The sequence below is a fragment of the Cnephaeus nilssonii genome (genome assembly GCF_951640355.1).
Source record: "Cnephaeus nilssonii genome assembly, chromosome: 15".
Taxonomy (NCBI): Eukaryota; Metazoa; Chordata; class Mammalia; order Chiroptera; family Vespertilionidae; genus Cnephaeus; species Cnephaeus nilssonii.
This window is the reverse complement of record NC_137086.1, coordinates 30,447,602-30,464,500: the sequence shown is the minus strand read 5'-3', so window position 1 is coordinate 30,464,500 and position 16,899 is coordinate 30,447,602. Positions and strand designations below refer to the sequence as shown.

At 39.8% G+C, this 16,899-nt stretch overlaps 1 protein-coding gene across 1 annotated transcript in view; it reads right to left on the bottom strand.

Moving 5' to 3' along the window:
- EML6 (EMAP like 6) overlaps positions 1–16,899 on the bottom strand; it is a gene marked incomplete at its 5' end in the record, with an annotated part of 200,028 nt that overhangs the window by 64,240 nt on the left and 118,889 nt on the right. The window contains one exon of the mRNA XM_079792522.1: positions 10,252–10,345. Coding sequence (XP_079648648.1) covers positions 10,252–10,345 — 94 coding nt within the window. The remainder of the gene's footprint in view (positions 1–10,251; positions 10,346–16,899) is intronic.

Here is a 16,899-nt window from a genome sequence, read left to right as displayed (position 1 = left end):
GGTCTGATACAGGAGGAGGGAGAAGACACTGCAATAGCATTAATGAGGAGCTTCCAATGTAATATTCTTACTGTGGAAATCATAACTTTGGGTTTAACAGAGTTAGTTTCACCTAGCAATGTACTCACTGGAAATCCAAGCCCTGGCTCACATCCATGAAGAGAGAATGATGTTATCTATTGATTCAAGGAACTTTCAGATACTATGCATTCAGAAAGTTAGGTTTATAACCAAAAGGCAGAATATAAAAGTGAGAACTGGTTCTAGACTGGAGCGACAGACCTGCCATGCCACAGTGCCAGGGAAATTTCTGCCTTATAGTCCTCACATTAGACTGTAAGGACTTCCTGGTCTTAATGCACTACTTGATGGTCTTCTATGGGATATCCTATATAATAAAAGGCTAATATGCAAATCGACCAAATGGTGGAAGGACCAGTCACTATGATGCGCACTGACCACCAGGGGGCAGACGCTCAATGCAGGAGCTGCCCCCTGGTGGTCAGTGCGCTCCCACAGGGGGAGCACTGCTCAGCCAGAAGCTGGGCTCAAGGCTGCTGAGCTCAGCAGCAGTGGTGGGAGCCTCTCCTGTCTCCACGACAGCGCTAAGGATGTCCAACTGCCGGCTTAGGCCTGCTCCCTGGGGACTAAGCTGGCAGTCGGACATCCCCTGAGGGCTCCCGGACTGCGAGAGGGTGCAGGCTGGGCTGAGGGACCCCCCCCCCTTGAGTGCACAAATTTCATGCACCAGGAATCTAGTTAGGACATATATTTTATAATGTAAGAGAAATGCAATTAACAAAAAGAACATTACTGACCAATCTCCCTTATGAATATAGACAAAAAATCTTAAAATATTAGCAAAGAGAATCCAATAACATATTAAAGGTAATACATTGTAACCAAATGCAAGGTTGGTTCATTATTAAAGAATCAAATAGTACAATTCACCATATTAACACATATAAGAAGAAAATTTATGTTATAGTCACAGATGCTGAAAAAATCTAACACACATTTGTGGTTTAAAAAACATTCGTCACGGAGTAGGGGGGCAATGGTGAGATAAGGACACATATGTAATACCTTAACACATTAAGTGCCCAGCCTGTTTTGTCTTCAGGACGGAAAGTATAGTGTCAGTCACCAGTGACTGACTGGGCGCTTAACGTGTTAATCAATAAAGAAAAAAATAAATTTAAAAAAAAACCACTCGTCACTCAATGAAGTAGAAATCAATGGATGCTTCTGACTTTTCTATTTCCCTGCACTCCCTGACTCTCACTGAGAAACCCATGTTCATTCAAGACCAACTGTACACAGGCTGACGTTCCAGCAACGCTGTGCCCTTACCTTAATCTTTTTAAAAACCAAAAGTGCTGAAACAGTAACTTATTCATGGTGTGTGAGTGAGTGTGTGTGTGTGTGTGTGTGTGTATACTCAAAATCAGATTCTTACTTAATAGTATTCCCAATAAAGTCAAGAACAAGGCTATTATTAACACTTCCATTAACACTATATTGAATATATTAACTAATGCAGTTAGACAAGATTTCAAATATTAAAGGCACAAGAACTGGAATGGAAAAGGTAAAACTTTCTTTTAGCAGAAGATATAATTATATGTCTAGAAAATTCACAAGGAGATAAGGTAAAACAACTACAAACAAGAGAATTTAGTAAAGTTGCAGTATAAACTCATAGAGAGCAGGCAGACAGCTCTGCTGTGGGGAGTGAGCAAAAAAGGAAAAAAGAGAGAACGCATGGACATGGGCAACAGTGTGGTGATTGCCAGGGTGAGCAGTGGGTGGAGGTGGAAGAGGGGACTCCGATAAAAAGAGCACTGGATGTTTGTATCTAATCTGGAGTTAGATACCTTTATTTGTAAAGTTATTATGAAAGAATAAACCAACAGGAATGGCCAGATAAAGTATGAAAAAGAGAAAAGTGGGAAGTATACCTCTCTTAGACATTAAGTCTAGAAGCCTTCATAACTAAAACAGTGTGGTACTGGTGCATGAGTTGACAGACACATCCATGACAAAATAGAAAATCTAGAAGAAGACCCAAAAGAATATTGAAATCTGGTATATAATGAAGACAGGGTCTCAAATCAATAAGGGAAAAGAGGAACTTTTAAAACAGATGGTGTTTGTCACCAAATGCTCGTGAAGATGTAGAGCAACAGGAACTTGATGCATTGCTGATGGAAACGCAAAACGGTTCAGCCACTTTGGAAGACAGTTCAGTGCTTCCTCACAAAACTAAACATGCTCAACATAAGATCCAGCAATCGTGTTCCTGGGTATTTACCCAAGGAGTGAAGAACGTGCATCCACACAAAAACCTGCACGTGAATGTTTACAGTGACTTTAATCATAACTGTCAAAACTGAGAAGCAACCAGGACGTACTTCAGTATGTGAATATATAAACAAACTGTGGTACATCCAGACAATGGCATGTTATTCAGTGCTACAAAGAAATGAGCTATCAAGCCATGAAAAGACATGGAGGAATCTTAAGTGAATACTACTAAGTGACAAAAAGCTAATCTGGAAAAGCTACACACTGTATGCTTCCAACTATATGACACTCTGGAAAGGCAAAACTCGGGAGATAGTAAGAGGATTGCTGGATGCCAGGATAGAGTGACAGGAGGGATGAACAGGCAGAACACAAAGGATTTTTATTTTAATTTTTTTTTTCCACAAAGGGCTTTTAGAACTCTGAAACAACTCTGTAAGGTACTATAATGGTGGACATGTCAATATACATTTATCAAACCTCAAAGACTGTACAAGGCCAAGCGTGAACCCTAAAGAAAACTATGGGCGTTAGGTGATAGAGTGTCAATCTATTGTCATGAATGTACCACTCTGGTGGTGGGGATATGGAGGCGGCTGTGCGGGGGGTGGGGGTGGGGGGTGGGGGGGGGAGTAGGGGACATATAGGAAGGCTACTTTCTGCTCAATTTTGCTCTGAACTTAAATGCCTATTTAAAAGGGAAAAGAAAAATGATATTTGGAACACATCGACAGCCATATGGAAAAAGGATAAAATTGGATCTGTTCTTTATAACATACTAGGATAAATTCCCAAATTGTTTAGAGATCTAAATGCAAAGAAGCAGCTATAGCAATGAGAAGAAATTATGAGTGATTTCCTTTTAACCAGAGAATGGGGAATACACTCCTAAGTATGACCCAAAATCTTGAAACATTAAAAAAATAATTGAAGTTTTTGACCACATTAAAATAAAAACCTTTAGCATGGCAAAAAGCACCATAGCAAACTCAAAAGACAAATGGTAAACTGGGAAAAATATCTGCAAATTATAGACAAAGGACAAGTAACCCTAATATATAAAGAACTACTTTCTGTGTGAATTTTATTTTGTGAATGGTGCATGAGGAAAAATTCTTATTTATAGAAGAACTCTAGCTAATATGAAGAATGACCGAATTAGAAAATTTTAATTTTAGACCCCTAATCAAATAATCGAAACATTCCACAGTTGTAAATGGATGCTACAACCATTGGATAATATGTTGATGTGGAGCTTTATAATGGAAGGATCAGGCTGATGCTACTAGAACCCACAGTTGAGCTGAGTGTTACTAAGCGTAGGACAACTAGACATTTCACCCAGTGGTGTACCACAGGGGTGTGCCCTTGGGGAGAGGAATTCCATCCCAGACATTGTTTAGAATGGCTGGTTCATGGGAATAATAAAACGCATACTGGCTTTTAGTTGGTTTTCTTCTTTTACTTTTTTCCTACAGGTAATATAGCTCTATTGCTTGCACCCGGGAAGTACTACTCCCAACGCCTCCACCCTCGACTATGCCACTGATTGTGTTTCTTCAATGTGATGAAAAATGAAGTACCTATCTAGTGTTCTTGTCTAAAAAAAAAACAACAATGTAGATGAAAATATTTGCAAATCATATATCAGATAGAGAACTTGTATCAGAATATATTTTAAAACTCCTACAACTCAATAATAAAAAAACAAACCTCTATTGCCTGGCCGGTGTGGCTCCCTGGTTGAATGTTCCTATGAACCAGGAGGTCAGGGTTTGATTCCTGGTCAGGGCACATACCTGAGGTGTGGGCTGGATCCCCAGTAGGGAGTGTGTAGGAGGCAGCCGATCAATGATTCTCATCATTGATGTTTCTATCTCTCCCTCTTCCTTCCTTTCTGAAATCAATAAAAATTATTTTTTTAAAAAACCAATTAAAATGGGTAACATATCTAAATAGGCATTTCTACAAAGAAGATATGCAAATGGCCAGTAAGTACATGAAAAGATGTTCAACATCATTAGCTATTAGAAAATGAAAATCAAAGACATAATCAGATACCACTTCACACCCACTAGAATGGCTATAATAAAATGACAGACAACAGTAAGTGTTGACAGTCTGTTAAAAAATGGAACCTTCACTCATTGTTGGTGGAGATGTAATATGGTTTGGCCACTTTGAGAAATATTTTGATGGTTCCTTAAAATGTTAAACATAAAACTACCAAATAATGCAGCAATTCCACTCCTAGCTATAAACCCAAGAGAAATTAAACATACATTTACTCAAAATCTTGTACACAAATGTTCACAGCAGCATTATTGCCAAAAGATGGAAACAATCCAAACATCCATCAGCTGAAGAATGGATAAATAAATGTGGCAGATCCACAGAATTAAATATTATTCAGCAATAAAAAGGAATGAAGTACTGATATATGCTATGATACAGATGAACCTTAAATATTACGCTATGTGAAAGAAGCCAGGCATGAAGGACCTCATATTGTATGACTCTATTTACATGCAATGTCCAGAACACAAAAATCCAGAGAGACGGAAAATAGATTAATTAGTGCTAATGGGTGTGGGGCTTCTTTCTGGGGTGGTACAAGTGCTCTGAAATTTGACAGTGGTAATGATCGCACAACTCTGTAAATGTGCTGAGAACCACTGAACTGTACACTTTAAATGGGAAAATTGTACGGTATGTGATTTATCAATAAAACTGTTGGGGGAAAAACAACATGAATCTAATGAAGGCTGTGGATCTAACTACCATTTATAGGAAATGCAGGGAATGCCTGAAATGCTCCCAGGAAGAATCAGTCAAGCTTAGACTGTGAAACATTCCATAGGTCAAACGACCAGTTGCTCAACTGCATCCATGGCATGAAAAGGTGGGATGGGAGCTGCTAAAAAATAAAAATCTGAAAGAGGCCTAAGAGAGAGGAACCAAATGCAATGCCTGGGCCTTGTTTGAATGCAATTTTGAACAAATCAACTCTCATCTTTGAAACAGTCAGAAATGTTTGATTATGAATTTGGTAATAAATTAAAGAAATTACTATTGCTTTAGTTAGTTGTGATAATGAAATGGTGGTTTTAAAAAGTGTCTTTTCCTCATAGAAAGTGGGCAGACAGCTCTGGGAGAAGGGCAGTTTGGGGGGGGGTAGGAATTGAGCAACAACAACAGTTGGGGACATGGACAACAGTTGGTGATTGTGGGGGGTGGGGAGAAGGGTGGTGAGAGGAAGTGGAAGAGGGTATAGAGAGGGTAAATGGTGATGGAAAAATAAATAAATAGATGTAAAATTAGCAAATAAAAGGTGTCTTTTCATGTAGAAATACCCAATAAAGTATATACAGGTCAAATGGCATGATGTTTTAAATTTTCTTTAAAATATTATAGCACAGCCTGGCCAGCATGGCTCAGTGGTTGAGCATCAACCTATGAACCAGGAGGTCACGGTTCAATTCCCAGACAGGGCACATGCCCAGGTTGCAGGCTCAATCCCAAGTGTGGGGTGTGCAGGAGGCAGCCAATCAATGATTCTCTCTCATCACTGATGTTTCTATCTCTTCCTCTCTGAAATCAATAAAAATATATTTTTAAAAATATATTATAGCAAAAAAAGTAAAAGTAAAAAATGAGGGGAAAGAGATTTGTACCATTAGTAGGATGTTGTAGTTGGGTGAGAGTTCAAGGAAGTTCATAATGCTCTATCCTCCACTTTTGTCTCACCTTGAAAACTTCCATCACAAAAATTTGAAAGAACAGATCAGAGCATCTCCATACCTATTATGTGGGCCCTGCTACAGTGACAGCCAGGAATGAAGGAACTGCTTTTTGAACTTCCTCTTTGTTTCTTTGAAAGTCAAAAGTGAAGGCATGAACACGAAGGACAGGATACATCACTGGATGTATTGGGAACAATTAGGACAGAGAGAAAAAAGCTTAGATAAAAGAGAAGAGAAAATGTGCTTAATACAAAGTGGAGAAATGAACCGGATCACCATAAAGGACGTTTAAGCATCCAAAGATTTCTTGGTTGGAAGAAAATCCCCACAGATCTAAATCATTAATATACATCTTAGAAGATGCTAGAGAAAACTGAAATGAAAATTGAGGGCAGATATATTTTTAAAATCACATTTCCTAGATAGAAAAAAAGGGCATTGTTTTGTTTGCTGGTGTCTGTACAATGTCAAACATTTAGATAGAGAAATCTTTTTTGAGAGCACTTCTTAGTTTCCATCTAGTTTCTTGGTATATAACACACAGCAACTTGGCTAAAGTTCTAAACTGACCAATGATGGCATGTAAATATTTAATTAATGTCCACATCTAAATAAAGAACATTCATGGGGTACCTCTGTTGTGTGGGTGTGTTTTTTTTTCCTTTAGACACTCGTTAAATTTGTAGGGAAGTTGCCTACAACTGTGTGTGTAAGAAAAACAAAGTGGAAAAGTTTCAGTTTGTAACGGAGAGAAGAATGCAGAAGACTGCTGCTCTAATACAGAGCAGTTCCTCATGCCTGAGTCATAAGTAATCCACCACAGAGGGCCACATGTTAACCTCTATCCCAAGCACAGGGGAAGGAGGAAGGAAACACTTCTAGAAGCCAAGGGCGGATCGCTGGCTGTACCTGGTGAGTTGCTTTCCAATCTTCTATTCCCAGCCCTTTCATTTGCATAAAGGTCCGGTCCTAGGTGTGATTTTGCTTTCTCTTTCTTTGTAAAAGTAGCCCTTAACAGGAAGACTGGATGTTTGACTTATATTCCATCTCTAAAAAAAGATTTAAAATGGCGTACAACATAGAATAATATAGAGTAAGCCAGGTAACATAAATTAGAAGGCAGTGAGATGGTATTTGAGTGAGTTAAAAAAAAAAATGCCAGTTACAGAGCAGTATGCATTCTGTCCCAGATATGAATAAAAACGGATAGAAATACTAGAAGATATACTAAAGAATATGTGCTAAAATGGTAGCCATAGTTATGTCTGGGTAGTGGAATTATGGATAATTTTCATTTTCTTCTGGGTGTTTTATGGTTTCTAATTTTCCTATAATGATCATGTATTATTTTGAAAACAGAGAAAAGATTAATAAGTATCATTTTAAAAAGAGATACACATTTAAAAAGTGAGGAGAAAAGGTGTGGGTTTGCTGTGCAGGGGACTTTATCATATCCACTAAATGTAGGTAAGGGTAGGGGCCTAAATAGCTCAAACAACAAAGCTAATATAGAAATGCATGCTCTGAGGCTCCACATCCCTGCTCTCTGTGGGCCTACATTGGTCCCTAAGCTTTCTACTAGCACAACTATTTCACATGGACAGTGGCAATATTCTTGTTACACATCTTGAGAGCTGTACCTTTTGCCTAACATCTCTGCTAAAACCTCTGAGATGAAGCATGTCAATAATAATTGAGAGCCAGGAATGAAGGAACTGCTTTTTGAACTTTCTCTTAGTTTCTTGGAAAGTTAATCAATGGCCCCCACGGTCAAGTCCCCAGTGCAATGAAAATCCAAATCAAGGGGCATAGAAGCACCTGATTGTCTCATTATTCTGCTCTGATTGACACTGATATTGGGCCATTTAACTACTGCCAACAGAGACCGGCCTTGGTTTTTAAGTGGATTACTTATATATTAGACTAAAATTGCAACAACCTTTAATAGGGGGAAAAGACTAAAAATTTAATTTGTAATGGAGATGATTAAAATCATTCATGAAAAGCAGCAAAAACCTTCAAGTAGGTTGGATTAAGGCTCATCAAGATCTTGTAATAAAAACTCTACGAGCCAATTCTGAATTTTTCTAAGCGGATGAGAAGTAGATTCATTTAAACATTGGCACAACGGAGGGGTGACTTCTGAGAGTGCAGTGCTGTGCAGTGGGACACCTTAGCCCTGGGTGTGCCCTCATGGCTACTGACTATGCCCCTTCCCCTGGGGAAATCTCACCTCCTGGGGGAGGGCGTGTTCTAGAACCACCACCCTGCCAGAAGCGGGTCATTAGGAAGCCTTGGTGGTGATGGTAAGAGACACAGAGTGCAAAGTGAGGGGCGTCCCCGAGTCAGCCACTCTGATACTAACCCGGCCTCTCCGGAGGATGCTGACTCCCGGAAGCCAGGCGGTACCATCAATGGAGGATTACTTCTGTTTCTCTGTCCCTTCTTTCCTGCCTCTGTTTTTTTTTTTTTTTTTTTTTTTAATTTTTATCAATTGAAGCACTCTAACTTAAGGCCAGAAATAAAATTTGTATATTTTCCTGGTTACTTATCCTATAAATTTCATTCTCGTTAACATTATATAAATAAGCACTTATATAAATATTCATTATTTATTTATTACTTTACAATCTGACACGCTTCCAAAGAATCTGAATGACCCCGGAACGTCCTTCTTGGAAAGAGCACTGGCTAACGTTACAATTGCCAAAATGCCCTCTGAGGGCAGTTCCGTGGTGTCCTGCTTTGGGGATGTGACATAAGGTTTGGGAGCAATTCCGAAAATAAACTGTGTCATTCACATCATGGTATTAAGTCGCGTTGTATTAGTTAAATTACATAGAATGCTATCTGCCATGCATACCAAGTCTATACTTTTTCACATTAATAAGTATCGCATTCTTCCACTTCTATTAATGCCTCTGGCATACACTTGGTGAGCCACCCATCACCGCAGAGGGTTTTCAAGCAGGAAAATTGAACTTCTGGTTTGGAGGCAGGCATGTGCTTTGCTTGAAATTATCTACTAATGTAGATGGGATGTTATCAGACATATTAAGTTAAAATTCCATTCATTTGTCTTGGAGGAAAGCAGCGCTCTGAGTGGGACCTGCACCTGAGTGCCAGAGGGTGACACAGCAGCGAGGAACAGGACACTGAGAGACCACGGGAAAACCATGTGGGCAGGCGAATTTATGAGCGGCCGTTTGCTGCCAAGAGCACCATCTATTCAATAGCTGCCATCGGAAAAGCGTCTCCTTTTCTCCCAAGATGGCCAGCTGGAGTCCTCAAGGCTCCATCGACGCCTCCTCTGAGTCTCCAGCAATTTACAAGTCTCTCCATTCATTCAATCAAATTGCCAAAAAACTTCCCCCCCCCCACTTAATATTGTGGAGGGAAATACCAATGTAGAAAGTAAGTACTGAGGTTCAAAGCTATTCATTCAAAAATGATTTCATATTGCAAAATAAGAAGTTGGTGAATGCAGGGAAGAACTAGGAGAGAGGCAAATGGATCACACGCCTTGGGCAACAAACTGTATTGCCGGGCCTTGGCTGCCAGCTATTTTGACTTCTGACCACGTTTGGCAAAGAGCTACGCCCCGTGTTAAGTGGAAAGTAATGCGAAGACATCGGGCTGATTCAGCAGGGAGGGAGGCTGGGGTGAGGGAGGACAGACAGGTGGTCTATAAACAGCAGTCAGTCTTGAGAAGTCTATTTATAAGGCGGGAGATTAGGGAAACAATTTGCCTGCTTTGAAAGCGAGTGGCAGATGCACAGGTTGGGGCCTCCTTCCCAGCACACCACGGCCTCATGACTAACGGGCTTCTGACTCCAGTGACATTGACAACCCTCCACCAGATGCCAGGACAGCGGAAAAACAAGGGGCCAGGCACCAGCCCGAGAAAAGCCGCTTTCCTCCCGCTCGCCAAACGCTTGGACAGAGATAACGCATGTATTACTAAAAGCAAAGTGATGAGTAACTCTCCGGAGAGGATTTCGGAATTTTCCAGCTCCCCCGAAACAAACATTCACTGCTCTAGGTGAGGCCTGGCTCCGTGAAATAGAGCAACGTGTTTTCTCTTGGGTGTGCGAATTTCATCTGAGTCTGAAGATGAAATCTTACCAGAAAATGAAAACTACTGACCGATACCGAAGCGTGATAATCGGCAGGATGCCGTCAGACCTCGGCCGCTTCTTACCTTGTTGTGGCTATCTTTTCTCCCTTTTTCCAGTCCCAAAATACAATACTGTGAAAATCGTCTAAACCAACCGACACCAGACATTTTCCATCGGCTGTGTGAAAACAACACAAACGTCAAATAACTCATTTCTTCAATGAAAAACCGAAACATTTTATATGCTATAAAGACGAATGAGTAATTGACCTTAAGATCATTATTAGGCTCAAATACATTAGGAGTATCTTATACTAAAGGGACCGCACTAAAGGAAATGCATAACTAGTAGCAGTTGAGCTACTTATTGCATAAAAACCGGTTGCACAGTAACTGGCTGCTGAATATAATCCCTGACCCAACATTCCAGTCTTAGACACAAGGCTGGGGAGCCACTCAGGTAAGTCAGGACAACCCTGTATATTATGTGACAGACAAATCTCATGACGTTTATTGGAAGAGCCATTTGGCTTTGCGACTCAGTCTACTTTCAACTCTAAAATACTGGGTTCTGTTAACCCTCCAAGATAAGAGTATTTAGAAACTAAATTTTAACTTCAAAAATTATTTTAAAAGATAATTTTATAATTTAAAAAATCCTAATTTCTTAGTTTCCCTATTTCAAACGTAGTATGCTTGTTACAGGACATTTAGAAAATATGGATAGAGGACATTTACAATCATCCAAATTTCTAGGCCTACATTTGATGAATATCCTGTTGCTATATAAATGTGCTTTAAAAAAACAAAACCAGAATCACAATGAACATACTATTATCTAATCATTTTTCATTTGTTATAAGTATTTTCCTTTAGTATTAAATATTATTTATAATGTCAATGGCTATTGTAATTTAGTTGTTGAGGTTGTTTTCTAAAACATTTAAAAATATATGTAAAAAATTAAATTTGAAATCATTTGCTTTTTCCCTTCAAAGCAGAAGGAAAGTACAGTCAGTAAGTCTTTCCTTTGCTGTCTCCTCACAAAGCTAGATTCACAGGACAAGCGCCCTGGGTCAGCTGTGCGGGGACAGGAGACAGGTGACCATGCTCACTGTGCATCCGCTCAGCAGGCGTCTTCTCTGGCCACAGAGGACCAACAACATTAGGGCAAAGAAACACAAGAAATTGGTAAACTGCTTCTCCCCAGTCCATTCAGGGTCTCAACTGGCATGATTTCAAAGGCAGGCCTGGGGTAGATACAAAATCTGGGTTTCCAGGAAAAATGAGGGAAACCCAGTTAAACTGGAATTTCAAATAAACAAGGAATAATTTCTTAGTGTATGTCCTATATAATATTTATATTTACACTGCATATTTATACTGCCTGGGACATACTTGCACTAAACAAAGTATTTGTTTATATGAAACTAGAGGCCCAGTGCACAAAATCCATGCACGGGGTCAGGGGTCAGTCCCTCAGCCCAGCCTGCACTCTCTCCAATCCAGGACCTGTCAGGGGATGTCTGACTGCTGGTTTAGGCCCGATTCCTGTGGGATTGGCCCTAAACCGGCAGTTGGACATCCATTTTACAATCTGGTACTGCTGGCTCCTAACTGCTCGCCTGTCTGCCTGCCTGATCGCCCCTAACTGCCCTCCCCTGCCAGCCTGATTGCCCCTAACTGCTGTCACCCTGCTGTGTGGGTACTGGGTACAGGTATCCAGCTCCTTCCCCCCTCCTGTCAGAGTCTGGGGCGCGCCACAGGACCCAGAGTCAAGTCCCCACCCACCCACACGCGCCTTGAAATCACACAAGACCCAGACCCAGCTGGCCCCAACCTCATTGGGCGAGACCCAGACCCAGCCGGCCCCACCCCCATCAAGCCCCACCGGCGCCAGATGGGGGCGTAGCCTCCTGCTGATCAGTCATTATGGCATGAGGGTATGATGACCATTTGCATATTAGCCTTTTATTATTATAGATTCAAATTTAATTGGACCTCCTGTTTTTTATTAGCTAAATCTGGCAACCCTCCCCCAAAAGCTGACCAGTGCCCAACCTGTGAGTGCCCTTGCCTGTGCCAGAGACCCACCCCTGCAACCACCTGGGAACAGTGGTCTGCTGCTTTTCTGGAGGAGGAAGGAGAGTAAGAGCCTGGTTTAACAAGCCAAATAAATTCTCCCCGATGTGGTCCTTGATGACCACTATATATAAGGCAAGGATTTGAAAGTTACATGAATCCTTTCAAGCTACTAGGTTATTGTAGTATTACATGAAGACATTAACACTTACCTAAAGGGCTAAATCACCACACATTATAAGCAAATATTTCTTTTTTTCCCAAAATTTTTTTACTGATTAAGGTATTACATGTGTCCATATCTCCCCATTGCCCCACCACCCCACTCCCATACATGCCCTCACCCCCCAGTGTCTTGTGTCCATTGGTTATGCTTATATGCATGCATACAAGTCACACCTAAATGATAAATCTTTATGCTTAAATGTTACTAGGCTTTAAATTGGGCAAGGTCTCTTTATGAATTTGGGATAAGGGTTAGGTAGGGACTTCCTAGTCATTACCAACAACATTGCTTTTTCCACACATCTTGGCAGGGACTAGTTATATTTCTATATTAGCATGCCTTTGTATTTGGTGATTTTATTTGTATTGGAATCTTCTGTCTCCCTTTTTAGATTATAAGCTCTTTTAAGGCTTATAGTAATCATATCATGTTTCCTTTATGATCCTTTATGAGTTGGTTTTCAAAGAATGCTGATGATACTTGGTGACGTTGAGGAGGAGGGAGAAGATAAAGTGCATATGGATGGTATGAAGGGAAAGGGAATGTACTAGGTTACATAGCTACACATTTTTGTTTTAATTACAATTACTTTCAAAAACACTGCACAAATATTCAAGGTCTCTTTTTTGCTTTCATTAATCCTATATTTTCTATTATTTTTAAACCTGCATAGCTATTTTAATATATTCTTCTTAGACTACAAGCACCCACACACTTAAGAGGATAGTTTTTAAAGTTTTTCCCTTTTGAAGAAGGCCTCAGGGTAAGTTGATTTGCATGGATTTTTAAAATTAAAATTTCTGCAAGTCCCCATCAGCTTGTCCTCACAGTTATGCCACTTTCCTACCCCTAGAAGGATATTGTGACTATGAGTAGCAATGGAAGAAACAGTCCAAAAGTGGAGATACCTCAACACTATACCTCTTCTTTTAGGAGAGTGACTTTTCCTTTTTTTTAAAAAAATTTTTCAATTAAAATTTGCATTCAATATTATTTTGTATTAGTTTTAGATGTACGGCAAAATGGTTAAACAATCATATTCTTTACAAAGTGTCCCCCTGATATTTCCAGTACCCACCTGGCCCCATACATAGTTATTAAAATATTATCCTATATAATAAAAGGCTAATATGCAAATTGACTGAACTGCAGAATGACCGGTCCCTATGAAGCTGGGTTCAGGGCTGGCGAGCGTAGTGGCGGTGGGTGGGAGCCTCTCTAGCCTCTGTGGCAGTGCTAAGGACCCCTCAGGGGGATGTCTGACTGCCGGCTTAGGCCCGCTCCCCACAGTCAGACATCCCCCTGAGGGGTCCCAGACTGCGAGAGGGCACAGGCTGGGCTGAGGGACACCCCCCCACCACCCAGTGCATGATGTCATGCACTGGGCCTCTAGTTAACTATATTCCCTATGCTGTACTTTACATCCCATGAATAGTGACTTTTCTTGAGTTGTGAAGGTTTCGGCTATTTCAGCATACTACATACTTTGGAAATATAGATTTGGCTACCTTTCAGTTTCTTCCCAGTTTTCATTCTCCCCCACAGAGCTTGACTTTGAAAATCCATTGTTCCTTGACTAGTTTTGGGTTTCTTTATTTTCAGCCATATTTTTAGAGCCTAGATAATGCTCTTTCAAATCTTTCCAGTCACAGTATGTATTAATTATGGATATTTCGTGACAAAGTCCAGAAATAATTCTAAGGCACTTAATGTCAACAGTAAAGGGCAAATTGGAAAGAGAAAATTTTTATTCAGACAATTACAAGTTGGTCCCTGTACTTGAAGCTCATAAAAAATGCATGGTGTTTTTCTTTTCCAGAATTCAACACAATGAAATCAAATTAGTCTTAGAGGTGCCCTTGTGGAACATCAGTATTATTCAATGAAGGTTTTAAAAATATGAGGATGATATTTAGGTTAGAAAATATTTATGGGGCTGAAAGTTTCTCTTTCTAAGCTGGTTTTCTATTCATGTGGAAGCACAGAAACAAAGACGGCTGTTTTCCCTCATCAGTGATGATAAACTCACAAAGAGAAAGAGTTGCTCAATTAAGTGAAGCAATCCTTCTTGTTTACATAATTTAGAGTTATGGATTATGTCGTAAGAAATGTTTTTGATTAAAAATGTCTTATTTTTGTTTGCTTTGGGACAGTGGCAAGAGTAGATTAATCTAAATCCTTATGCGTAACGGGCATTTTTTGTTTAGTTTTCACATCAATTGCCTATTTTGTACTTCCGTGACAATTTTTCCTCTAATAAGAGATAAATGTGCTATTAGTATGTTTCCACATCACCTCCCCAAATGAGCTGATCTGTAAAAGATAGGTGGGTGTGAGGTACTGGGACACACAGATGGGGCCACCAACGAGCTGATAATAATGAGGATGCCCTGTCTACATGGTTAAGCAGGGAATCTAATCTCCTCTCTTGGGATATTGACTTTTCTATCAGTTTTCAAAAGGAAGGTATAGTTGCTCCTTTTGAGGTAACTGTGTGAGTCAAGGCTATTCTAGGTGAACTCCAAGCATGACGCTCAGGCCAAAAGTTTACACCCGCCCTGGTGGAAGGCAGGAGAAGGCAAGAGGACTGAGGAGGGAGCACTCCCCATCCAGACGACCCACCAGCCAGGAGACCTGGGTTCTAGGGCTGGATCTGCCACTGTTTGACTTTTTCTCTGGGCCTCCATTCTTGGCCTGTAAAGTGGTGCAGGAGTCTGTTGAAGACTGAAGTTGTATTGTTACCCAAAGTACCAGCAATAAAATTAAACCAAAGAGGCCTCGGCTCACACCTTCAGGAGGTGCCATCGAGACCACAGAGGTCAATCAACCCCCACAATTCATCTTCATGTAACCACTCAAGGTATCAGATCAAGCACAAGAGACACTAGTGAATGTTCTTCCTGAACAGTCCTTCATATCAGTGCATTCTAAAACTATCAACTGGTTTCCTTAAACTCGAAGACAAAAACCTCATTTTGCACAATCAAAAATAACACCATTGCTGAATAAATGGGCTCTTTCCCAGTGACTGTTACCTGGGAAATAGAGACTGCATTGTTAACACTGAAATTATACTTTTAATGCAGGATATATTTCATATCTAGGGATTTCTTTATTTGCCCAAGATGAGAATTGGAAGCAGTGAGAGAATCAGCTTCTTAACCTCTCCCTAGAGTAACTGGTTTCTCTCCCCCGCCACTCCCCCCATCCCCCAAAGATCTGCAGGGCTGCCTCATGAGAGAAAGATTTCCAAGATAATTTCTTTCTTTCTTTCTTTCTTTCTTTCTTTCTTTCTTTCTTTCTTTCTTTCTTTCTTTTTTATTGACTTCAGAGAGGAAGTGAGAGGGAGAGAGAGAGAGAGTCAGAAACATCAATGAGAGAGAACCATTGATCGGCTGCCTCCCACACGCCCCTCACTGGGCATGTGCCCTTAACTCGAATCGAACCCAGGACCCTTCAATCACAGGCCAATGGCTAGTTTGGCTCTATTCACTGAGCCAAACGAGCCATGGCTCCAAGATCATTTCTTGATCCTTCTTCTATAAAACTACTAAGCCCGGAAAAGATATGAGCTCTTAGAAATTCAGAGACCAAGTTACTGGGTACCAGCTTACTCACTCATCTCATAATTAATTAATGTCTTTGATCAACATTCCTCTAATTCCTTTCTCTAATGGTATTTAAATAACATGAGTTAGTTCTTTTGATTCTTCTAAATTAAAAAGAATCAATCAATTCTATGGAAAAAATCTAATGATTGTTAAATTCTATTTATATTATTCTAAATTTCTTGCTACTCTGTTTATATGCTAATATACACACATACATTTTCAGATGAAATCAGTGAATAGGTGCTATTTTGAGTTCTATTTTTCTTTTACTTGGTACATAGAAATATGTATGAAATACACATAGTCTACATACTTGTCATTTTGAATTATAGCTTTTATTATATGGTGCCAAATTGTTTGCTAGAATTATTAAGTTAATTTTCAATGCTGCCAAATATGAATATATTAGATTCTTTATAAACTAGTCCACATTTAGGTTTTATTATTTTTATTTATTTTTGCTACTTTAATGGGTATCTTACCACTCTTTTAGAGCATACTTAATATTATTTTTATATTAAATATACACATATATACCTGCTAGCAAACTTAATTTTAGGAAAAGGGAAATTTGGCCATTGAGAAGTGGAACTATGAAAAATACAGAAGTATTTGGAATAGAACTGTATTTGAACTCAAATTAGGGATTCCTTTAGATTTTACTGCTTTGTCAAGGACATGTGGCACACCTACTATAAAACTGTATGTCCATCAAACCTGTGGAAGTTTAGGACTTTGTATCTGTTTATTAGGTGAGTTATCTGGACTTTCAACTGGCAGGTGATATGCCAAGAAGTTCTCTTTTCCTCAATA